The following is a 24,698-nucleotide window of genomic DNA, read 5'->3' on the forward strand; positions in this document are numbered from 1 at the left end:
CCGTACATAAGATGAGGTGCATACATTCTTCTGAACATGAAATTAAAATTAGCCAAATTTTTTAATTAAATGTAATGTTATGCTCTGGAAATAATAATAAAAAAAACCAGCTGCTTAACCCTTTATTGGCTAATTTTGTGTATCTATGCAAATTGAAAGAAAAAAGGAAATTCTTTTTAATTATTATTCAATTGTGTGTTATTATTGTATTATTTCTTATGATCATAAAAGCAACGTAGTGTTTGGGAACTGGACTCTTTGGTTTGGCAAAACAGAAAAGCTTATTGATAATGATGCATCTATCAATATCCATCCATTGATAACCATCAATCTATCCATCCAACTTGGGCTGGGCAGTCAGTCTAAGGGCACACACACACACACCTACCTCTATGAACAATTTGTAGTGAGAAATTACCTTTTGAACCGTAGGGAGAAACAGCAGTAGAAAACACAGGCATGCACAGAAAAGTCTACAAACCTGGAGTTTCTTTGCTATAAGGCAAGAGCACTAACCACTACACTACTGGGAAGTCCAAATTAAACATGAAAGGCTGTGCTTGAGCATATGCACTCTACACAGAAAACATCTGAAAGTAATACTTTTTTTTTTTTCAAATACACAATATTAATGTGACACACTTTTTTGTAAAGAACACATTTTTATTTTAAATTAAAGGATAATAGTAGACACCAATGCATCAGCAATCTCTCTGCAGCACTAAAGCCAACTTAGGACTATTTTTCTAACAAAAAATAGTAAAAATGTGTTATTTCTGGTCAGTTTCACACTGCAAAAATATGTGATTGTATAATTGACATTTATTGATGCATCTCTATAACGATTTGAAGGCTTCGTATAGAAATAGCGCAACAGTCTCGGCGTTAAAACTCTGGATTTATATAGTTTGGGGAGTGCCCTATGAGCTTTGATTCTCAAACTGTGATATTAAACCATTAAGAATACTAAACTGATTTTAAAATATCTGCTATTATCAAAACGGTACAAATGTCGTTGATAAACTGTTCATAACTGATTGGGTGAAGCCTCGCTTTGCAGATAATAATTGGAGAATTCAACTTGTTCCTCATTTGGCCTGCATTGTAAAAAGATTGAGAACTGCTGCAATGAAAAGTTAAAGACGATTTCCTTTTTCCCTTCAGAGAGTTAAAAGACGCGTTTCACTGAGACAGAGTACAGCTTTATTAAAGTCAAACTTCAGGCATGTCTGAACTCTTCAAACTCAACTTTAGAATGAAAAAGGACAGAATCAATATTCTCAAATAAAAAGACAGTCATGTACAAAAAGAGTGTCGTCTCAACAGTCACACACATTTAGAAGCAGAATTGTACAGGCAAAAAGAGCACGCCACAGTAACATGAGTCTATGCAAGTTCAATGCAAACTATTTACAGGTTCTTCAACAATATGTAGTATGCCGTAACACAGGTTGAACAGTAATTAACATGGTACTTTTGTGTTCATCCACGTCTTATTTGAAGCAACACCAAGAGAGATAGATATGACCCCAGTTAGAGTTACTGTAAGCAATTTTACTACGAGTAAAAAGAGTTGATGAGTGCTTATGGTGGTGATTTTCTTCTTCTTTTTTTTTTTTTTAAATTCCAACACTATTTGACAGCATGTCAACAAAAAAAAGAATGACAGTCGGCAACATTGCACAAAAAGGAGAAAAAAAAAAGAAGAGACATCACAGTGGACTGAAACATACCCTTTGACATACAAAAGGAGGAGGGAAGGATGGGGGGGGGGGGGGGGAAATCCTGATTTTTAATGGAAATCCTCCTCTGGCGTTAGTAAGGGTCACTTGAATGAGAACAAACATGCTGCTTCTTCAAAAATAAACACTAACGTGGGCAACAACAGACAATTAAACATACACATCAGGTAGTTTTTGTAATAACTGAACGCGGGGACTCTAAGTGGGTAATACTGCCGCTGTAACAGCTGGGGAGGGCAAAACAAAGTGGCACAAAGACGTGATCGTGACCGTTTCGATCCACAGGTGCAAAGTAAAATAAAGGCTGTTCGGTTTTTACAGAATCTCTGTGCAATATGGTTAAAAGTTAGTTTTTTTTCTTTAAAAAAACAACAACAAAAAAAAGCTAAACAATTATGAAACAACACATTGGCATTAAGTTGTTGGAAGCATGCATTTTCAGCCTTCACCTCAAGAAGAAAAGCTTTCAGACCAAAAGAAGTCAAGCAAATTCACCGAAGCAACAAATATGGGAGTGACGGGGAAAAACTAGAATAAAAATATATTTTTTAAACTAAAATTGAAGTTTATATGAGCAGACAGGAGTGTGAACTTAAAAGTGCCTAAATAACACATTCACCTAATAATGAATGATGAAGTGCTGAAATGCATAAAGACATCAGCGTGTTTAGTCTATTTTCCTGCCGCAACGGACAAAAACAAAACTCTTCAGCCAGTATAAATTATCCAGAGGAGCAGCCGAATGCAGGAAATCTGATTGAAATGTTGAAAGTATCAGACGTTCCAACAGTGACGCAGCTCAATCTGAAAATGTTCTGATTAGCCTCACTGAGAGAACTCATACTTTAGGTTAAAAAAACAAAAAAGCTAATTGAGATTTTGCTTTAAACATATTTCTAAGTTTCTTTTCTGCACTCGCCATCCTCCCGTGTCACGTCTTCCTCGACCTGTGGCATCATGTTCCACAACTAAGAAAACAATTCTATGAAGGCAGAAAACACAAACAGGAGTGTAACCAGGGAGAAAACGCAAGCAAACATCCGAAGTGTGATGACATTAAAGCTTCCTCTTGCTCTGACCCCACCCCGAGACACACACACACACACACGCACACGCATCCGCACCCGCACACACACAACCCTGCTCCGACAAGTTTATATTTCACTAGTGAACCGCTTCACACTGCTTTTTTTTTTTTAAATACCGATTAGAGTGAGTCAGGAAACAGAGCGATGAGAAGCGGCGGGAACCAAATGTGGAATCATTACACCAAATGTTAAGAAAAGAAACAGAACTAGATACAGGCATAAAATGTAAAACTCCCCATGTTCTTTGTTTTTTTTTTTTTTGTTTTGTTTTTTTTTAAAGTCTATTTCACTTACACTGCGGTGAGGAGGGAGACTAATTACTGCACTGGTGTCTGGGAACAAAATTGGTATAAAATGTGGTGCAATAAATACAAAAACTCTGGACAGATGAGTGATTAAAAACACTGTACAGAAGTTTGTGTTTGTACATCATACTGGACTGTTGTTACACCAACACTTCTTTATATAAAGCCCAGCGTCAGGGGATTTTCTCCTGGTGGAAATGAAAGAAGTGCCTCTCGAGGCTCCTGGTTGGTTTGAAGCCGGGCTGGCAGTCATTCCTACATGTGCCAACAAATGTTAAAAATTGAACAACAAAAGACAGCATTTAGGCCACTTTCCTTGAAAACGAAAAACTAAACATCCCCAACCTCCGCCCAGCATGATTCGGACCGATTCGAGAGGCAAAAAAAAAAAAAAAGAAGTTACAACACAGTTTAAATTCCGACATTACTACGAGACAAAAGAGGTATCCATTTTGAAACACTTGTCATATGTTGTTTTATACACATTTCTGTAGATGTCTGACCTATCTATGTTTGAGCCAAGTGAAAGTGCTTTTCAGAAAAAAGTTTGGCAGGAAAACAAAAAAAAGGGAAAAAGAGAGAGAGAGCGAGAGAGAGAGAGCGAGAGAGAGAGAGAGGAGAATCAAATCTATCACAGTACACCACTGAAGTGAAATTACTGAAATGGACTGCATCTGGGCAGAAATGAACTCCAGCCAAAATCCAAATTAAGGCTTTATATCAATACTTTAGGACAGCACCAGTAATCATAGGCTGGGCGCCTCAGTCTGCTGTACACATGAACTGAACTACTCGGGCGGAAATGCGAGAATTGGACTTCCAAATTAAAACGACGAGGATCTGTTGTGTTGTTTAAAAAAAGCGCCTCTTTCCTTCCAGGAACAACCAGAGAGGCGAGGCTCCGCCCCTTCTGATCTTTAAGTACTTTACAATATTGTGAGCCAATTATGTACACAATGGCGAGTGAGACTGGCAATATGAAAATCACAAGTACTTCTGTAATGTCAGACCATTACACTATATACCATTATATTTCACCTTAATAGGACTATTTTCACAAGGAGGTCAGCGTAATGTTCAACACCGAAACAAACGAACGAACGTAATACACTACTCACCGAGATGAAGTGAGAGAATCTGTCTGTAAACATTAACAAACATAGATACTGTATATAATTATATTCATCTCTACCCATAAGTATATTAAAACCATGTTTAAGGAGGGCTGGAATGTAGTGTGGTCCTGAAAAGAAATTGCACAAAAATCACTCGTTTCCCCTAACCCGCTCCACTTTTTTCTTTTGAGACGTTAACCATTAAGTAGGACGACGCGTCACCTCAGGAGCGGTGGAAAAAGAAAAGCTGGTTCGCCTCCTTCGTAGAGCCATCCTGTGTGTGAGGTGCCGGCGTCGGATTACAGCAGGTAAACACAGCGAGGAGCAGCACTGCGGCGGAGGAGTTCAGCTTTACATTGCCTCCACCACCACCACCTCCTCCTCCTCCTGCTCCTGCTCTTTCTCACTCGACGAGTTCTTCAAGTGTCGATGATGTGACAACACTTCCACTGCTGGAAAAAAAAACAAACAAAAAAAACAACAACACAAAAACCCCCCCCAGAAACAATACAAATCATGAGGGGGTGACCTGGGCCCTCCGATGAGTGTTACTAGTGGTGTTTTATGGCAAAAAAAGGAGGGAAGATGGCGTGCTGTGACGCCTGGCCACGCCCCCTGCCGTCACCCCAGTTGCCCCGTTGTCATAAACAGCATCGAGGTGTTCATCAGTGTGCGAGGGCTCTGAATCGCTGCCGGTCAAAAAGCACTGTATTCCCTTTTGTGGAGCGCCGTACCCGATCAGACGTGGATCGGAGCGCGGCACCGCAGGGAACGAGGTATCGACGGAGCTGTGGTGTCACTTGGCGGCCGGCTGGCCTGACCCCGCCTCCGGCTCCTCTTTGACCCTGGTGGGACTCAGAGTGCTTCGCCGCTGTTGGGTGGAGCTGGAGTTGGAGCCCAGGGGGTTGAGCGGGTTATGACTGGAACAACAGGGGCGGTCCTCCAGGGAGGAAGCCGTGAGCGCCCCCGCCTCGTGGTCCTGGCAGAACGAGCGGGGGCAGAAGTCACACAAAGACGAGGCCGGGGAGCCGCATACGCTGCAGTCGTGCCACGGGCATTCCCAGCGTCCTGCGGAGGGGAGGAGGAGGAGGAGGAGGAGGAGGAGAGGCCAGTCAAGTGGATTTACATTTATTCCAAAAATCTGAATTTATAGATAAAAGATATTCTTAATCTACAAAAAATTGTTTTAGAGGTCATGACCTTATATACAGTCCAGAATATCAACTTGACACTAGAAACCTTGATAGCATCACACATTCATGTCAAATTAATTGAAAAATAAAACCAGAAGTAGCTGAACATGTAAAGTAATCCAGGTCATTCAAGATCTAATTTGATAATTTCGTCTGAACTGAAGCAGTTTTCAGAATGAAACATTTTCAGAACCTCAAAGAAGAAGAAAAAAATCTATGGAGATGCATGTGAACATTTAAATAGGTTTACACAGAAATGGAGCTGTCTGAGCTCAGTGTGTGTTTACCGTATGGTGGCTTGTTGAGGTTCAGACACAGCAGGTGATAAGCTTTAGGACAGTCCTTCCTGTCACACATCACCAGCTCTCCTCCTTCTCCACAGCAGAAGCAGAAATACTCGTGGCTGTGTTTGCCCTCTGGTCGCAGCTTCCGCTTCTTGGGCTTCAGCTTGGCGTTCCTGGCCTTCTCCTCCTTCTCCATCACCACAGCACTCTGCCGGAGAAGGTACATGAAGAACGGGTTTGAAACCATGCTTTTACAATCGTGTATTCAGTGCAGCGATTGTGACGTTGAGGTAAATGTCGTCACCGTTGGCTGCACCCCGAGGAATCCAGAGCAGTTATCTGCCCCGCAGTGGCAGGACGACCTCCTGTTGCCCACACAGTGCAGGTTGTAGTTGAACGTCAGCTCTGTGCCTGCAGGAACACAAAGGACGCGTTTCACATCATTTAGACAAACGGACATCAGCTGAATGACGGTCACATGCGCAGTAGGGCACGTCTGTCCTGGCTGCTCGTGAACTCACCAGACTCGATGTCACAGAGGGTGAAGAGTCCGATGTGAACGTCTCCGTTTACGGTCCACTTCTGGGTTTCACAGTTTGGGCTGCAGCTGTGGTTCATGAACCGAGACGAGTTTCCTTTCGGGCCCGCGTCGATCACTCGATCCTGCCGAGACGCAAAACATTAAAGACTCTTCTTTTCTTTTTTTTCCCCCCACTCACAACATAAAAAGTAAAAAAAAGAATTGAAATCATCTCATTTGATGACATTCTAATATTATGAGCTGCTGTTTCTCCGGTTTTCATTACTTACCTTAAAAAATCAAAACAAAACCAGCTTGAAATGTTGAAGTTCATGTGTAATAAAATGTTTGGCATTTATACATATATAACATTGACAGTTTGAATACAATTCTGAGTAATATGAACTGATACGTGCTCTTCTATTATATATAGATTCACATGTACGTCAAAAACTAAAGAATATTACTGCGCTCCAAATTTCATTAAGCATTTTCAGTGGACATGTTAATATAAGTAGTATCTCAGTGTTTTGAAAGTTTTTTGACATTTCAAATACTGATACAAACAACTTGTTTAAGTATAAACCTAAAAAGTCCTTGTGGATGAAATTGACATTTTCTTTTGAGAAGCTGGAGGAAAAACAGCTGCACTGGATGCATCAAGACTGTTTGAGATGAGATCAACTGGAATGCAACAGCTAATATTTTTCTAATGAAATGACATTATTCACAGCAGAGGCTAACCTGAACCCGCCCGTCTCCACAGGTAAACTAAGCCACAGTAGATTTTTCTAATCACGGAAAAAGTCAGTGTCATTTCTCAGCTCGTGTCATAAAAATCCCTCACTTCTAAAACGTAATGTTAGCTTATGTAAGTGGGTGGTCTTCCAATCACAGGGTTGTATGTCCATATGTCAAAGTGCCCTTCAGCAAGACACAGAAACCCAGTTATGAGGGACATCTGAAGCACGAGAAAAGTGCTAAATAAGTTAAATCCATTTCCAGTGGCTACCTTGGTGAGTGTGAGCATGTAGAAGTTGGTCAGGTGATTTTCATGGGCACGTTTGATTCGCTGCTGGCACTCCTCTGAGTCTATCACCTCTCCCACGTACTCCGTCACAAAGTCACCCTAAAGAAAAGGAAAAACAAACAAACAAACAGAGATGCCAAGTTAGAAAGGACACTTTTGAGTTCATGAGGAGGAATGTACTATATGATGTCATGTCATCAGCTATGAGAGGGGCAGATCAATTCTCACTCAACTAACAGCCATCTACGAAATAATGGCTTACATCTTGTATTGGTAAGTTTCAAAGTCATTCACCTCTCTCTCTGCATCTCTAAAAACTGAATGAATAAATCCTGAAATGTTTGGTTCTTTTCTGCTGATCTGAAAATCTGTGACTACAGCCATCCTGATTACACTTAAATGCAAAGAAAAGACAAGTTCCATTAGTCAAATATTCTTCTTTGGCAGTTGTCGAAGGTGAAGCCCATTCTTACCCATGCAGCCAGTCACCATGTTTCAGCTCCGTGACTGTAGCATATTGTATTTATTTTGAAGTCGGCCAGTCTTAACTCGCACGTCTCCACTCGGTTCAGATCGCTGCTGCACTTCTTTGACTGGGGCACGCAAGATTGAAAACTCCCATTCTGTCCTGCATTGACTGCCTGTGCACTCCAGAGTTCATTTCAAGATAGTTTTGTTTTTAAATCTATTGATGAGCTCAGCTGAATGAGTGCAGCAGGTCTGCTAATCAGCTGCTCCTTGAGGCATGGAAGTCTCAGTGGTCTCGTGGGACTCGGAGCCTTTTCTTTTGCTGCTGCCAAATAATGTAGTGATTTACCTCTGCTCATTAGTTAGAACCCTTCAATGTCCATTTTAAAGACTACTGTTATAACTCTTTTTCTCTCCTTGGCTTTCGATCCAAAATGAGACGATACTCCTCTTTTTATTCTGTTGTCTTATATTGTTTTGAGTTTTTATGATTATTTATGTACAGTGTTTTAGCTTGGATTGTGTTTTAAGTGCCATATAAATCCAGATGTCTTGAGAATTTTATATTTCACAGCAAAATGTTGTTGTCGAACGGAGAAACAAAATGACCATAGTTGAGACAAGAGCCAGATGGTCAATGCTCGGTATAGATTAAATTAACATTTAGGAATGAAGTGAGTATAAATCAGTAGTGGCGATGCGTTGAAAGGTTGACAGTGAAAACACGAAGTTCTGCATGCACCTTCCTGAGTGCCTGGTTTGTCCTGAGGCCCCAGCCACACCCGTCTGTCTTTATCACTTCGGTTTCTGCGAACAGCCGCTTCGAGAAACACTGATTCTCACAGTTGTCCCCTGCAGGACAAACCTGTCGACAACATGCAGGTAAAAAGTTAACGGCAGCAATGTATCAGCATTGTTTAATGACACTAAATATGTGTCCAGACCTGTGGATGGCACTCGTACTGCAGCATACGGTTGAGACACTGAGAGTCGAGGCTGCAGGGATGCTCATCTGTCGGTCTACAGTTGCATCGTGGGATTTCTGACAAGTCGGCTACGTGCATCTGCACTTTCCCCACCGGTTTGTTGGACTGATGGGAAGACAACATCCACAGGATCAGTGAAAATAAACAAGATGACATGATGGCCTCGCCTTCAGTGGTGATGGCAGTACCTTGATGAACTTGTAGGGCGGAGGTTTGCGGGAGTTGCGTTCCTGTTCCAGAGCTTCCCTGCTCTCTCTCTGAGCCTTAAGCTCCTGAAACCGCCGTGCCGCTTCCTCCAAAGCTGAAACATCAGAACTCTCTCAGACACTCGGCTCTCCTACATCATGACAACTGTGAAACCACAACACATTCATGGAAACTCTGAGATGATGTCTTACCTTTCTTGAAGGTTTTATTGATGTTGATCTGACCCGTGACAAAGTTCTTGTCATTCTCTACATACGGGAAGACACGGCCTTGGTTGATCCAGTAGTAGTCGTGGGAGCCAAAGAAGAAGACGGGGAAGTCGCCAATGTCATGCCGAAGGCTCTGAATGTTGGACGGGACCAGACGAGGGTTGCAGATCTCTGCTGGCCACCATCTGTGATGGAGAGGGAGGAAGACATTGTTCAGTGGGAGGGACAAGATGGGTTTATAGATAAACAAAGCCTCAGGGTGGTATCACACTCATGTACAACTCTGCTTCTAATTTTTCTTACTGAAAGAAATACTCATCATTGAGGACTTTGCAGAAAATACACATTTTATGAAGTCAGAATTCATCCTTGCTGAACTGTTACTGCTGAGATCGACATCCCACAGCAATCTTTTCTTCTTAATGGCAAAGAAATTCTCCAGCACTGTGACACTCGGTGCAGCATCTTGTCGGAAGCCAAATAAATAATTTCAGGCCTACGATGAGGTGCTGACGTTTTCTACGCAGACAATAAGTTTCTCACTGATTCTTTTTTTAATGAAATTTTCCCCCAAATCCCCAAAGTAACAAATATTTATTAAAAGAAAAAAAAAGAAAAGCATTTGACCAGATTTGTCATGAAATAAACCCATAGCATAAATGGCCTGCAGCCTAACCCTCTCCAGGCTGTGACCGGTGCTCTCTGCCTACCTGTAGTTGCCCAGTTTGACCCAGACAATTTGTTTGTAGTGAGGTTTCTTTCCTGCCCTGCAGTCACTGCAGGACCATGGACCTTCTGGCATCTCCATCTCCAGACACTCCGGGTGGAAGGAAGCTGGGCATGAGTCGCAGCACAGCAACTTGCCTCCTACATTTGAATGTGTATGTGTGTGTGTGTATGTGTGTATGTGTTGTGGGAGGTGGGTTTGCAAAGAGAGGAGGAGTGTATGATTAGGTGATGCACATTAATCCCTGGACAAACTCTGAATCTCATTTGCAGACAAGCCAAAAAGAGGTAAAAAAAAATAAAAAATTAAATACTGCCAGGATTAATAAAAAAAATTATTTTATGTTTAATGGGAGACAAACAGTAACTTTAAGGGAAACTATAGGGAAAAAAATTATACAAAAATAGCATATTCTGAGCGATGAAACTGAAGTCACACTGCATTGCAGAGGGTTTACAGGATGGTTGGCGCAGTAAGAGCATGTCTGGCAATCAGATTCAGAGCACTGTACCAAGATCAGTCTGTGGGAAATACATGCGGCAGCACCAGAATCAAATCAGCCAGCGAGTTTAATGAGGGTTATACTCGTATAACAAATTATTGGCAAAAAGCAGGCATGCAGTCCTGCAGGTAAAGCGAACTTGTCCCATCACACATATCACACCCTGCACAGACCAGCTTGCATGGAATCCTTTACACATCGCAATATCCCAAATGGTTTTTGTTTCTGTCATCATCAAATATTACCAACTCACAGTGAATTTTATCTTTTTTGTTGAGTCAAATCAAATTCAGATTGGGATTATCATTCCATCCAAGGCAGGTCAAAGAGAAAATGGTGGGAGGGGGCGCAAAAATATATCACCTGATAATCTCAGTCAAAAAACAAAACGAAACAAAAACAAAACACTTGGTTGCAGTCAGCATAAAAGAGGTGAGACTGGACAAGGCCTGTCAAATAAAATAAAAACCAAGCCCAAAGTGCTGAAGCAGAGAAGCAGGGCATCTCCAGCAGTGAAAAGCTCCACAGACAGACCCTGAACCAACCAGAGCATCCTGCATCAGGGCATCACACAGAGGCGCTGCAGCTCTGAGCACAAACTAGTTTCCCAGCACCGAATGTGTTTTGTGTTGAATTTTGGAGCCAGACTGGTTGTGCGTGCACAACCAGCCTCACAAAAGGGCCTCGTGCAAGAACCACTCAAGAAAAATGAGTTTGTGTGGTATTTTTTTTTTTTACCATTCAGGAAACTAACCAGACGTACAGATCAGTCCTGCAAACTCATACAGACACACTTGCGAACTTATTTGACTTTAATTATCATATTTGTAGTGTTTTATTAGAAATAATTAAAATATTAATTTCTAAATAAGAGAGTTGAACAAGTTTGCTTTAACCATCTAAATGTAAAGATGTACTGTATTTTTTCTTCTCCTCTAACAGGTCAGGGATGTCGATCACAACAATAATGAAGAGGCCAGGTATAATAATCAGGTTAAAAGAAGAAAAGTTTATACTCAAGTAGACTGAAAACACAAAGGCTACACTGGTCGAGTCGTGGCAACAGCAGATTTGAGTTTTCCTCTGCTTCACACCGTGATAATGTTCTTTTCAAATTTGTTTGTGTACACAAGTTGGACTTCTTACCGCCACCTACTCATCTGCTAAATTAACTCCAAAAATCTTCTACTTTCCTCAGTTGAGGTCTTTCTTTCACAGTGTGTTCAGTGAGGTTTGAAAACTAAAATGTACCAGGGGCCGTTAGCGGTCCTGGGATATTGCATTCTAGAATCAGTTAATCTGTGCAGGTCAAACCGCAACATGTCAAATTATCTGAAAAAACAAAACAAAAACAACAACATTTAGCTCATTTGTTAATTTGACTCCAGTACAACGGAGGTTTTGAGTAAAAGGAGAGGGATGTTCTTGCACGAGGCCCGCTGTCGACGGTTATTGTGTTAGGGAACTTGGCTGAAGTTAAATTTGCGCCACTCTGCATTGAAATTAACTGCATGTTCAATCAGTTAATTGAGTTTGCACCTCAAGGCTTTGAAATGAAAGACGTTTAACAAACAGGGAAACTAAATCAGGATGGGAGCAGGCATAGCACAAACACAGACCAGTGGGACAAAGGAGAAAGAGAAAAACTGTTCAGTTACCTTTCCCAACATTCTTTTTGGTAGCTGACGAAGGAGAGGGAATCATAGGTAATTTCAACTCAGCACGATTTGACTCAGTCAGAAGGTAGTGGGACTTATAGGCATATGAACTTAATATGGTGTCAGTAAGGTCCTGCACTAACAGCCCTACACAAGACACACAGGAAGAGACGGGGGTGAGCCGCAGTCAAACTCGAAAAAATTACCCAAAAATGTACAAAACGAGAAAGAACAAAACACACACACCACTCGCACCACACATCACACATCACACACACCACACACAAACAAAGAAACAAGTAAAAACCAAAATGTGTCCCGACAAAGGAGGCCAAACAGTGCACTCAACTTAATGGTCTAATCTGGCTCATAAGTGTTTCAAGTGGAGTGCAGTGTAGCAGCCTGGATCATTCAGAGTGTTAGTACTGTGATGGAGAAAACATACATTACATGTACCTGCACTAATCATTATGAGTGACAACGCCAAATATGAAACATGTATTATTAAATATACCAACAACATAAAATAGTGGACGACATCAGGTGAGGTTTCAGTGTTCAGTCATGAGACTACGGCTTCATCAGTAAATCCAAAAACAGGATGGAAAAGGCCCTGCTGAAGCTCCAGTGTGGAGTCCAGGTAAAAACGTGCTGTATATCCTCGTTTAGTTGTACAGCTACAATTAGCCAGTTGGAAGCTGTCGGGGAGGAAGACGGTCAACATGTGACGGCTGCGAGCTCTTACCTCTGGCACACAGGAAGCACCATCCCACGTTGACCGGCGAGGAGAGGAGGCCGTTCTTCTTGCCGCTGCCGTGGTTGCTGCAGATCATGATGTGGTGGGTGAGGACGACGCTGCCAGCTGCCATGCAGCCGTCACCTGTGTGGTACGCCAGCGGGCAGCGGATGCACCGGATCAGACGACCTGGACGGAAGGCGGAGGAAAAGAAGGAGCTGGAGGTTCATCCAGACTTTATCGAGAGGTGCAAAGTTTCAGAGAGCTGTCGTCACATGAACTGATGTGAGCCCAAATAGGTCATAGTATCTTATGGACTCATGTTGTGATTAAACAGAATCAAGAAGGATGGATAATAGTCATTAAACCACAAGACTCTCAGTTTAACTCTCTTGTGACTCAAATCTGACAGATTTAATTTGATTTCATGCGGTTCAGGAGTTAAACATGGTGATGACATGTATGAATGCCAAATCCTATCAGGGGAGAAAGAATGGGAGGAAAAGAGGTAGTTTATAAAACATGATTATACATCAAAAAAAAAAAAAAAGACAAACCATGGTTAAATAGCCAACATTATGTCTGTTTGGATTTGTGGGTTTAAACCCTCAGTTACACCTGACAGTACACTGCTTGATGTGTAAGGTTTTTCATGTGTTTTTAGGTTGCCGTTTCAATGTGGTTTATTTTTTTTCACTTTCAGTTTTTATTAGGAAAAATATTAAAAAGGCAAAATGTAACCTTCAGGGACGCCATCATCTCTGAGCTGCACAGAAAACTTGGGATTGTGAGATGTTCAGTCCAACAAGTAAATCAACTCTTTATATTTACTTTCCCTTTAACAACTCATTCTATATGCAATCACAATGTACAGTTTGAGTTAAGGATTTATAACAAATGACATTTGGATACGTTCGTCAATATCCTGCTGTGGGGCTTGGTTTTGTCCCTTTCGTCTGTGCAAGCACACTCCTGCTCCTTAACTTACTTTATCGATGCTCCTGGGGAAATGATTTCTCTGCGTCTATCCCATCGTATTCATAGATAACCATAAATATTCATACTCAGGGTAGTGGGCTGCTGCAGCACAGCACCGAGGGAGCAGTTGGGGTCAAAGGTCTTGCTTCAGAGATTCACAATGGTAATCTGTCAGCAGTGGGATTCGAACCTGCAAACCTTGAGTTGCCTCCCTTTGGTCACAAGTACATAGAAAATCCTTACAAGGTTTGTCTCCTGATGGCTGATCCTAAGAGGTTGTCCAAACTCTGCACGTTATTTTCACCAAACAACAATCATGTCAGATAGTAGTAAAATGACCCTCCGATTTGAAGGTGGAAAAACATCATTTGTCAAATTATAAGACCCCTAAATGAAGGTAAAAACACAATACATGTCTTTCCCCTCCAGACTGGGATGTTTCCAGAAGGATAATGGACATTTCCAGGAACATGGCAATCACTCCATTTCATCCCAGCAGCTTGCAGGCTCTCAACCATAGAGTGCTTTTAATTTCAGGCACTGAACTGGACACAGAACCAGGACTGTGTCAACAAATGTAACACAAGAAGTGTAGCAACTTTTAGTAAGTTCTCTTATTGAATTTCCCTGCAGAAAGTGTGTATCATTTCTTTCTCTCAACCATCAGTTATGTATTATAACAAAGTGTTGAAACTTTGACTGTTCCACCCCTTAATAATAGCAAGATTTCATTTCTGTTGTTGGTGAGACAATAAACAGACTAAATAGAATAATCTAATTACACAACACTGTAACTCAGTCGTATTTTAGAATACTTAATTACTACTTAATACTCAAGTACAGTATAGACTATAAAGTCACTGCTGACTTCGCCCACGACTGGAACCAATGTTCACACATGTAATCCGCAGTCTTGTAAGCCATAAGTTTATTTGTTTATTCTTTTAAAAGCGAACAATCCTGTTTCATATTTACGAAGAGTGTATTTTTTATATACTTTGTAAGAAATGTGCTTTGAAAGCAGAAGCTTTTGTACCTTTACTGGCCCGTTGCAGGTCTCTCTCCAGGCAGCAGGTTGAGCAGCTGTGCTGGGGGCAACTAAATCCTCCGGCTGCATCGTTGGTGGTGCCCGGGAGCTTTTGAACACAGTCCTCATGGTAGTAACAGCCGCACCCAGACGCAGAGCAGCGTGTCACCTCCCGGCTGGCTGTTTTACAGCTAAAACAAGGATGGCTTCCTGGAAGAGGAAAGACCGAGAGTCTGATGTAGTGAAGATCCATACAGAACAGATTTGACCGGGACAGTGCCGCTGCACTCGCAGTCGCTCACCATTTCTACATTCTGCGCAGGTGAATCTGCCTTCAGGTGGCGACGACAGACCGAGGCAGTCCAGATGAAACTGTCTGTTGCAGTCACCTTCACACACCACCAGCCCCTCTCCATACACCTCACAGATCTACACAGAAACAAGGAGCGATGAGGTAAGTACATCACCCAACCAGACGCCTGTGAGCTTCTCGTGATGTGGTAGAACAGTGGCTGGGATGTGGTTTCCTCTCAGTGTGGAGTTTGAAGAGTGTGTGTTGGGGTTTTCTCTGGGGATTAAGGGTCGCAGAGTCTAAAACTGTGCATGAGGTTAATTGGCGATTCTAAATTGCCCATAGGTGTGAGTGTCTAGTCTCTGTGTGTTTGCCCTGGAATGGCTGGTGACCCGTCCAGGGTGTACTCTGACTTCCCCCATGGTCAGCTGGGATCGGGTCCAGCCACCGATAACCCTGAATGAATAAAGTGATATAGAAGATGGATGAGTCAAAGATGAAATGAAGATAACTGATAAACTAACCTGGCACACTGTGTCTCTTTTGCCGGTGCTGCTGTCCTGACGGGACAGGCCGGAGTCGACGGACTGAGTGTCTGACGCGTCTGCATCTGCTGCTGCTGGACTGTCGAGGCTCTTCCCGAATAAACCCTGAAGCAGCGAGGAAACGAGTGTAAACCACCGTACTTGAGCAGCACTATCGCATGCTGTGATCAGCAGTACATTGCTTTGTGTATCTCTGTGCATGTGCTTTTTTTAATTTTACACCTACCTGTGGGTCGTTGAGGCCTCTGGAGTCAGAATCCGAAGTGTCTCTGTACTGCGATGAAGCCATCTCAACGTCTGTTGACGCTCTGCTTCGCTTCTTCAGGGGTTTGCAGGCGTCAGAGATTTCACTTGCTCCTAAAGAATCACATGAGAAGACGAAAAAATTTTTTTATTATTGACTTTCATCTGTAATGCCATTAACAAGCTCACACAGAAGAGGAGTTTAACCTCCAGCACGTGAGAAGAATCTTCTACCTTTCTGTGAACCCGTCCTGAGCGTGGTCTCTGGCGCCATTTCGTCCTGCGAGGAGATAAAAGATGAAAGTTTATTTTGATGTGGTGATTATTTTGATCTGGGTGAGAACATGATCCATAAACAGGACATACACCCCTTCATTCAATATGTTACCTCCATGAAGACATGCTTTTATTTCCTTTCTTTCCCTGTACAACATGTCAACTACACAAGTAATCCTTCCTTTTATTCGACTGGAGATGTAAAAAGCAGTAAAACTGTTGCCTTAGCAGCCATTTAGCTTTAGAAATCCTCTCTGCTAATGGTGCAAATCTAAGTAGCCTGATGAGTCTTCAACGTTATGAAAAACTAACCAAAGCCGTTGACCCATATCCAAGCCTTTATTGTAGCTCATATCTTGGCTTTAATTTCCTTCATGAATGTAGAAAACAAATGAGCACAAGTTCTAGGAGAAACAGGGGGACAGATGCTGCCATTGTATTCAACATTAAATGCTTTATTTCCATATCGACATGATTGTTTGGATGTTGCTTTATTTAAGGTCACTTCAAGACAGAAGAAGACAGATGGAAATGGAAAAAAAGTCACTCATGGAGCACATAGTACAATAAATAATAAAACACATGGAATCAAACTTATACAATAATAATGATTTCATACAACAAATGAGGTAAAAAATAAAACAAACAAAAAAAAACAACACCACCACACATAAACACATTTTTTTCAGTGCGGTCCTTGTTTGTCTAAGCAGCAGGTTAGCTGAAGAGGATGGATACCTGTTCCTTTTTGGTTTTCTTCTTGGGGACAGGATCGTTGCCCCTCTCAGACTCAGACCTGCTCCTGACTGACCGTCGCTGCAGCTTCCTCTCCTGAGAACCTGTAAACACACAAACCTCCAAATAAATCTTCCCCGCCTCACCCGGTGACACTACAGTCGAGCTTTGAGCTAAACGCTGCGTTTGTTTGCGTTGTCAACCTTGTCGACTGCTGTGGTGTGATCCAGGAGAAGAGGTCTGCTGCGCTCCTCCCTCCTCGCTTCTCCGGCTGGCAGGCGAGCCTCTTCTCTCCTCCCCCTCATCCTCGCCCTCGCCCTCGCCCTCGCCCTCGCCGTCGTCACCATCTTCCTCCTCTTCTGGACTGGGCTCAGGTTTTGCTCTGCTGTCCTGCTGAAGGCAAACATTTAGTTATAGCCTCTCAGGGTAAACCTACCGTATACCTCTCTTTTCTGTGCGACACTGACCTCAGGTGAGCAGTATCCCAGGTCGGGCTGCCGTGCCTCCCTCTCCACTCTCTCCTCCTTCTCATCCTCCTTATCCGTCTTCGGAGATGCGGCGGCTTTTTTCTGCAGGAGAGGCCAGTCGCACTTCGTAATCTCCACATTCAGCCTCTTCATGGTGATGGAGAGGGGCAGCAGCTTTCTGGCAGCGGCCGTTTTCCAGGCTCGGACCGGTGGAGGGGAGTCCTGCCGTGCTCGGGTGTCGCAGTCCGAGTTCTGTTTGGGTGAGCTGTTCCTTCGCTGGTCCCTCCTCTGGCCCTTCTCTTCATGTGAGACCTGTGAGTTGGCGCCGTCCTCAGTGTTGGAGACACTACACTGTCTCCGCGGCAGCAGCCTTCGCGGCGGCAGCTCTCTGTCGGGCGACTTCACGCTGGTGTCCTCCTTCTTGCTGATGGAGCCGCTGGATCGCCGGCTTCGTTTCTCAGGTCTGATGTTGGGTTTCTTGCAGAGGGGTTCGTTTGGGTCCGGGTCCACGTAGATGAAGGTGTAGTTATCAATTCGCTCCTGGCGAGTCATGACGAAGGCGTCCTCCGCATGGCCCACGCCCACCTCCCACTGAGAGCGCTCACGCTGAGGGATAGGCTTCAGAAGCTGGACAAAGTAAAAGAATAAGAATCTCATCAAGTAAAGTCAAATATGTGCACGTTGCCTTAATAAGAGACACTCAGACCTTTTTATTCAATTAGTATCAACTCTCATGTCTTACTGGTGGCAGAACTTTAACCAACTGGAAGTGAGGGGAAACGTTTTGTGGACCTTACAAAGATTAATGTTGCTTATATCTGGTGCAACAAACCATTTAAAATAAAAATATGTTCGTATTGTTGGCAGTTTGTGTCCCTTAACTGAATATGGTCCCTGTACCGACAGCTAATGTTAATGACAGATGCTGACGGGACTTCTTGTGCCTTTACTCTGAATCTTGTCTTTCTCACATCGTCTACAAACACTTGGAATGAAATGACTTAATCAAATACTGGATATAATTGCACAGAGTTTAACAAGAAAGTGGGCAAACTAAATTAAAACTATTTCAAGGTAAACTAAGGGACAGTCCTTTCTGTTAGAAATGCCAGGTGGGAGAGGGCACCCTGATGCATATGCTATGGGACTGCCTTAAGATCCAGGAATTCTGGGTGGGAATTAGCTCCCAGATTGATCCTATCCAGACACACAAACTTCCCCTCCCTCTCAGGCTATTTATCGAATGGAAGACTCCCGGGCCCCCTCAGTTAACCAGTGGTTCTGTCAAATCGGTCATCTGGCAGCACTGGAAAAGCTCATGTTCAGACTCACGACTACAGTTGACACATACAACTTAAAATGGGACAATTGGGTTGCCCACATAGTGGGCTCAGCTCACATATAGATTTAAGTTATTTGACCTCTGGATTATAGTGTACCATGGCAAAATGTTTTTTTTTTTTTAATTTAGTTTCTTTTGCTAGTCTTGTTTTTTTGCTCTAACTAGGCTCAATCTCCTATTGATATTTATTGTTTTCCATGTTGTGTTGAATTTTAATAATGAAAATGTCAGTAAAAAATATCAATCTCAAAAAAGAAAAAAACAAGAAAGTGAGCAAAATTGTAGTCAACAATTATTTATTAGTGGAACTCTCTTCTAATTAGCTGAGGGTTACGATATAATAACACTTGTTGTTATTGAAGGTAAAACTAGTTTCTATATTCTGAAAACACAAAAAAAACAACAAAAAAAAACCTGATTCACAGCTATTTCTATGCGCAGACTGTAAAGTGTTACGCATAATTTTTTTTAACAATACTACATATAAAGCTTGCATTTCCAGATGTTCATGTTATTGAAGTTTAACAATGCATTTAATCCCTCTTCCTCTGAAAACGTCTGCATACCATCTGGGGAACCACAAAACGCTGCACAGACTGGATGTGTGAGCGGTCTGATAGTGTCTTTGATGCACTTGTACGTACTTTGTGCCTCTCTACAGGGTTTGAGGTTTTGCGAAGCGTCTCAGCCTGCAGCTCCTCATACTGCAGTTTGCCCTGGTACACGACTATCCTCTTCTCGTGGATCCAAGCTCGCTCTGCAACGCTGCCGAAGAACTGGACGTGATACTCCCTGTGACCTGCACAGCCACCCGAATACCACAACAATTCATTTACATTCGTATTCGTTCATCCGTGAAAGAAAGCATGTTGATTTAAAGTGTTTTGAAGTCTGATGTAGTGAAGATCCATACAGAACAGTGTTACCTCTGGTGTTGATGCGAGTGTGGACCTTCATCTGCGGGTCGGAGGAGACCATGCAGGGCCACCACGGGTAGGTCCCCACCTTGGACCACACCAGGTCACCTATTACAAACTCCTTGCAGAAACCAGTCTCTTGGATCACAGAGGGATGGTGGACCTTTGGGACCTGAACACAAATGCAAAGAGATCACTGGTCTGCCTTCAAAGTCTGTACAATTACAGGTGCTTCCTACAATATGCAGCGATCGGTGTGTGCAGAATTCAAACAGCGTTGCAGAGGGAACAACGGAGCTCTTGCCTTCGGCGTTTTTGGTTCAGTTTTGATAACGGTGTTCGGAGGCTGCTCCGTCTGGGCTGGCGGTGTTTCTCTCCCCTGGGCCTGGACGTGGGTGTCCTCTGTCTGGCCTGTGGTACCTGTCTGCACTTGGCTCGGCTCCAAACTCAATTCCTGGACCTGCAGCAGCCTCGCGCTCTTTTTCCTCTTCTCCTTCTTCCTCTCATGTCTGCGCTGCATCTGAGCGGCCTCGTTCTTCTGAGACTCCTTCTGAAGATGAGAGTAGAAAAAAAGAAAACAGCAGTGATGAGATATCAACTTCTCCCTTCTTCTTTTTTTTTTTTTACTATATAAATGTGAGTCAGAAATGGATCTCTTGTCTGCTGAAATCAAAACCGCCTCAGATCTGCACATCTTAAGTGTTGCTGAGAAGATGATTAAAAGAAAACTAAGACAAGTGCAGTGTAACAACTTCATTTGAATTAAACAGGACTGATTCAACCTCTGGTTAGGATGTGGTGTTTTGTTCTGTGCTGCATTGAGCTGAAACATGCACTACCTGCAAATTAATTAATAAATAACCTTCAGAAATGTTTTAATTTCTTTTTTCCCCCATTGAAAAAAATTAATAAACATAACTCAGGTTAGTGTCCCTGAAGTATAACGTTGCCCTGCTTTCCATGGTGTGAAAACAACGATCCAAAATTATTTGTGTAGGTCTGAAAAAAGCAAACTATTTGTAAACACCATTCCTGAGACTTGTAATATCCCTATTTTGTAATTTTCTGGGACTTTCCAGGCTAAATATTCACAATACAAACATTTTTTTAAACTGAAATTAACCTTAAATAGCTACCTTAAGTTAAGAATAGACAGGTAAGAAGAGACAGGTTAATTAAATCTTAGAACAAGATTGAAATGTGAAATATTGACTTATTTCACACAATCCATCTGTGAATACAAAGTGCTATAAATAGACTGATGAACTACGATGCAGCGTTATCTAATCTTTATCGGGTCAGATCGGGTCAGGCTTTTCCCCCTCCTTTCTTCCATTGATTGAAGTGTAGCAGCACAAATGACCTGCAGTAACGTCACAGACAGTTTTATTGATTTGCAGATTTGAATAACAATGTGTTATAAATACAGAAAATAAAGCCTTAAAAAAAGATAGAGGAATGTAATTGGGTCGGTTATATCAGCCACTTGGCTGGAGATTATCTAAATAAATGTCCACATGCAGTTTCTATTGCACATTTTTCATTGACTATTCAGTTGATGTTGGAAACAATGCAAACCTGTACAACTAAATATTACATTTACAACAAAATGAGGAAGGTCAACATCAAATTTGCTTATTTGAGAATTTTTTGTTTTTTTGTGCCTAAAAAAGCTTAACAATAGAGAATAAATGTTCATAGAAGAATGTCAGCAGAGGATCTGTGTCTTTGCTTTTTGTCTCTGGTCATTGTGGTTACCTGGTGGCCCCTACAAAATCTCCTCGAGCCCACCTAACGTTTTATTAATAGAATAGAATAGAATAGATTTATAAATCCCAGATGGAAATTCTTGAAATCAAATATGAAAGTTGCCACCAGACAAATTTCAGTGGACATGACAGTGGTGAATACTTCACTCAGTGTGTGTTGGGTTTCTATTGAAACAACACATCATCAGCGCCTACACCCAGGTCATGTGGTGATGGTGTCAGTAAGCTGTTGGATGTCTTTACCTGCAGTTCTTGCAGCAGGTCTCCACACAGCGCAGATTCAAACAGCTCCTTCCCGTTCTGATACGTCTTGATGATCTTCAGCTTGATCTCTGGAGAGCTGGTCTTCTTCAGCACTCCGGCGCTGATGTTGGACGGGGTGCGTGAGGGTTGCGATGACGGGGTGCTGTCCACGAGGGAGGGGGGAGGACTGGAGGACGGCAGATGTAGTGGCGGCGGCGGGGGGAGAGTGTGGGTCATGATGTGAGGTGTCTGAGGGAGGTGGTGCTGGGTGGGCAGCGGCTGCGGAGGAGGACTCTGCGGGTTGGAGTGGGTCTGTAAGTGAGGTGGATTGGAGTGGAAGTGGTGTGCGTGGTGGAGGTGATGGGGGTGATGGTGGTGATGGTGGAGGTGCGGGTGATGTGTGGGGAGAGGGGGAGACACGGGAGAGAGGGGTCTCTCCTGGAGACCAGGGCCTCTCAGGACCGTCCCCTCCCCCGGCATGAGGCCGTGGTCGCCGTAGCTCCGTATGGCCCCGTATCCGTTGGCAGAGCCATTGGGGAACTGCGAGTACATAGAGAACTTGGCCTGCGGCTCGTATATCCCCAAACCCGTCGGGTAGCCATTGGGGACCTGCGGCATGTCCTCCGAGCCCGACGGCGGGTAAGAAAACTCTGCATCCAGAGCAGCATCGTAGGAGGGACCACCATCCTCACCCGGGTCACTGCCGGTGTCGCAGGTGCCTTCCTGTCTGATGTTGGCTGAGTCAATGAGCTGAGGGGGTTGCTGAATTGTATTTCCCATGATCCCTTGCATGAAAGAGAAGGAGAAATCCATTGTTGGGCTCCTGCATCCTTAACTGTCTTTTTCTTTGACTGGACCTGTCGACAAAGACGTGCAATTAAAGGAGACGTAGAAGAGCACTAATTAGACAATCAATCAGGATCTGAGCATTAATGCTTTACAAACCCAGAAGACATGATTCCACATGTAGCGCCACTTTAACACGCCATTCTGCCACTGCCCAAGCACACTGTTTGCATTTCTGGGTGTTTAATTGACTGTCAACACAGAGGCTCAGGAACCCGCCACCATTCCCACTGTGGGACACAATCCAGCCTGTAGCTACGTGGCTTTTCAGGAATTTCACTGAAGTTTAAAACATAAACCAAGTAATTTGAAAGTTTACATTTTGGCCTTTTGCTCCAGCACAAATACAAAACATGCTCCACCTCTCCAATCTGAACTCAACTATGACATATTATGATCTGAAACGTGTAATAATCACTGCAGAAGCAGTATGACTTTAAACGAACTGATTAATGCAAGTTAAATGTGAACACCTGCTCTCGATGAAAACATCTGATTGTATGGGTCGGAATTGAGACTTGTAGGGTCAGAAACTGGGCTAAAAACAACCCCAATTCGTAATACTAACAAGTAAATTCCTGGCAGGTCAGACTAAAGACTGAGTGGTGTGTGCTCCTGTTGGACTCACATCAACCATGTGTGTGTGATTTGTCTCTTTTCACAGACTATGGATCATTTGGCGTTTGATCCTTCCATCATTACAAACACATGCTGCTGGCCTACTACCACAAACAAAACAAAAGAGCAGCTACCAGTGGCTGCTCTTGCCCTCCTGCACTTGCATCGGGTCTGGTGCTCATCTTTCGGGATAAATGCGTATTTTTGATGAGACTGATCCGGAGCTCGTGGTGTGATAGGGGAACAGGCTCGCGCTGCCCTGCGCTGAGAAAAGGTGAATAACGGTGATGTAAACATCCACAAGGAGTCAAGCTGCGGTCACCAGCTACCTGTACCCACTCGGAGCGGGGCAGGGGGGGTTGTTAATATGTGCCCTGGGGGGCATTAACACCTGCCCGCAGCTGTGTGCCTTTATCTTAAAAAAATGTAAAATACATGTTTCCCTGGGTGATCTTACAGCTTCCTGCGATGTTAGCATGAAGCTACCTGGTATCAAAGCGGCTCGTAATGGAGCGATGTGGGCCGTCTAAAAGGACGTTAAAAACACACACGTCGCAGTGAGACAATAGTTTGCCTTTCGATCCACACAGATACGCGTTTGCAGCCTGTGTTTATCCGTGAACGGACACCACACATGGAGCGAGATGAAAGAGGGGGGGAAGCTAATGTTGGCTAGGCTAACGCTCCGCTGCCAATATGGCTGCCTGTGCCCCTTTAAATCAAATTGTCTGCCGTGATTAAACCTCCGTCTCCGGCGGCTTGCGGGGGGAAAATGTGCCCGAAAAGCGAGCTTTAACACGACCCGTGTGTTCGGAGAGGGGCAGACAACAACATGCAGAAACGGCAAAACGTCGCCTCCGAGGAGGCGGAGGAGGAGGAGAGGAGAGGAGCAAAGGAGCAGCACAGATTTTGAGTCGAAAAGATGCAGGCGAATATTTATAAAAAAAAAAATAATAGATGTCAGTACCTTCAGCGTGTCCCATTCTAAACACATACACCAGCCAGCAGCGTGTCCTCGTTTAATCTAAAAAAAAAAAAGGTAGGGAAATAAAACGAAAAAAATAAAATAAAAAAAATATTCCTGTAATATTGAAAAAGCACAGGCCTTTCCTTTTCGTTTTAACGCAATTCTTCACAGAGAGGAGGAGGGGGTGTTACGCTATCTGCTCGCTACCCAATCCCAAAGCTTGGCTCTTCGTCAATGCAAGGGACCTGAGCATTTTTAGTCCGAAAAGAAAAGAAGGGGGGGAAAAAAAGAAAGAGAGAAAGAAGCCCAGCCGGAGACAGACACGTCCACCTCGCGCCTCCTTCCCCTTCTTTCTTGTGTGTGATAATAATCTGTAGCTTCCCTCTTCTTCCTCCGCTTCAACAAAAGCGCTGCTCCAGTGATGAGGTCCGCTCGGTCTCTCTCCAGCTCAGCGCCAAAGCTCGCACAGATGCGGGCTGCTGCGGGGTCAGCGGGCAGAGGCACTCCGGGATGTGTAGTTCACTTCTCGGGGCGCATACTTCCACAAGAAGGAGGAAGAAGAGGAGGAGGAGGAAGAAGAAACAAGGAGGAAGATCGAGGGGCATTAAACGCAGCAGCAAGCTTCAAAAGTCACGCCTACACTGTGAAAGTGGAGGAGGAAAT

General features: G+C 43.4%; 1 protein-coding gene across 1 annotated transcript; it reads right to left on the minus strand.

Moving 5' to 3' along the window:
• Positions 1 to 1,189: 1,189 nt before the first annotated feature.
• Positions 1,190 to 24,083, minus strand: nsd3 (nuclear receptor binding SET domain protein 3). The gene is made up of 25 exons (XM_080467563.1): positions 24,036 to 24,083; positions 21,605 to 22,461; positions 19,897 to 20,142; positions 19,602 to 19,764; positions 19,320 to 19,474; positions 17,334 to 17,960; positions 17,070 to 17,256; positions 16,870 to 16,970; positions 16,090 to 16,135; positions 15,839 to 15,969; positions 15,592 to 15,717; positions 15,078 to 15,204; positions 14,785 to 14,985; positions 12,780 to 12,959; positions 12,035 to 12,181; positions 9,858 to 10,014; positions 9,130 to 9,332; positions 8,920 to 9,032; positions 8,690 to 8,836; positions 8,488 to 8,610; positions 7,260 to 7,376; positions 6,249 to 6,390; positions 6,032 to 6,138; positions 5,731 to 5,935; positions 1,190 to 5,318 (listed from the first exon to the last, which is right to left on the minus strand). Exons 2-25 carry the CDS (start codon positions 22,415 to 22,417, stop codon positions 5,047 to 5,049), a joined length of 4,836 nt encoding a protein of 1,611 aa, XP_080323689.1. The 5' UTR covers positions 22,418 to 22,461; positions 24,036 to 24,083; the 3' UTR covers positions 1,190 to 5,046.
• Between the last annotated feature and the right edge of the window lie 615 nt (positions 24,084 to 24,698).

This window comes from Lipophrys pholis (genome assembly GCF_963383615.2).
Source record: "Lipophrys pholis genome assembly, chromosome: 7".
NCBI classification, from domain to species: domain Eukaryota; kingdom Metazoa; phylum Chordata; class Actinopteri; order Blenniiformes; family Blenniidae; genus Lipophrys; species Lipophrys pholis.

Excerpts from the sequence above, each read along its gene's own strand:
- nsd3 (XM_080467563.1), bottom strand. The coding sequence starts at position 22,417 with ATGGATTTCTCCTTCTCTTTCATGCAAGGGATCATGGGAAATACAATT. Across the intron at positions 19,765-19,896 it reads CTGAACCAAAAACGCCGAAG|GTCCCAAAGGTCCACCATCC; the intron begins GCAAGAGCTCCG and ends ATTTGTGTTCAG. Across the intron at positions 14,986-15,077 it reads CTGCGCAGAATGTAGAAATG|GAAGCCATCCTTGTTTTAGC; the intron begins GTGAGCGACTGC and ends TTCCTCTTCCAG.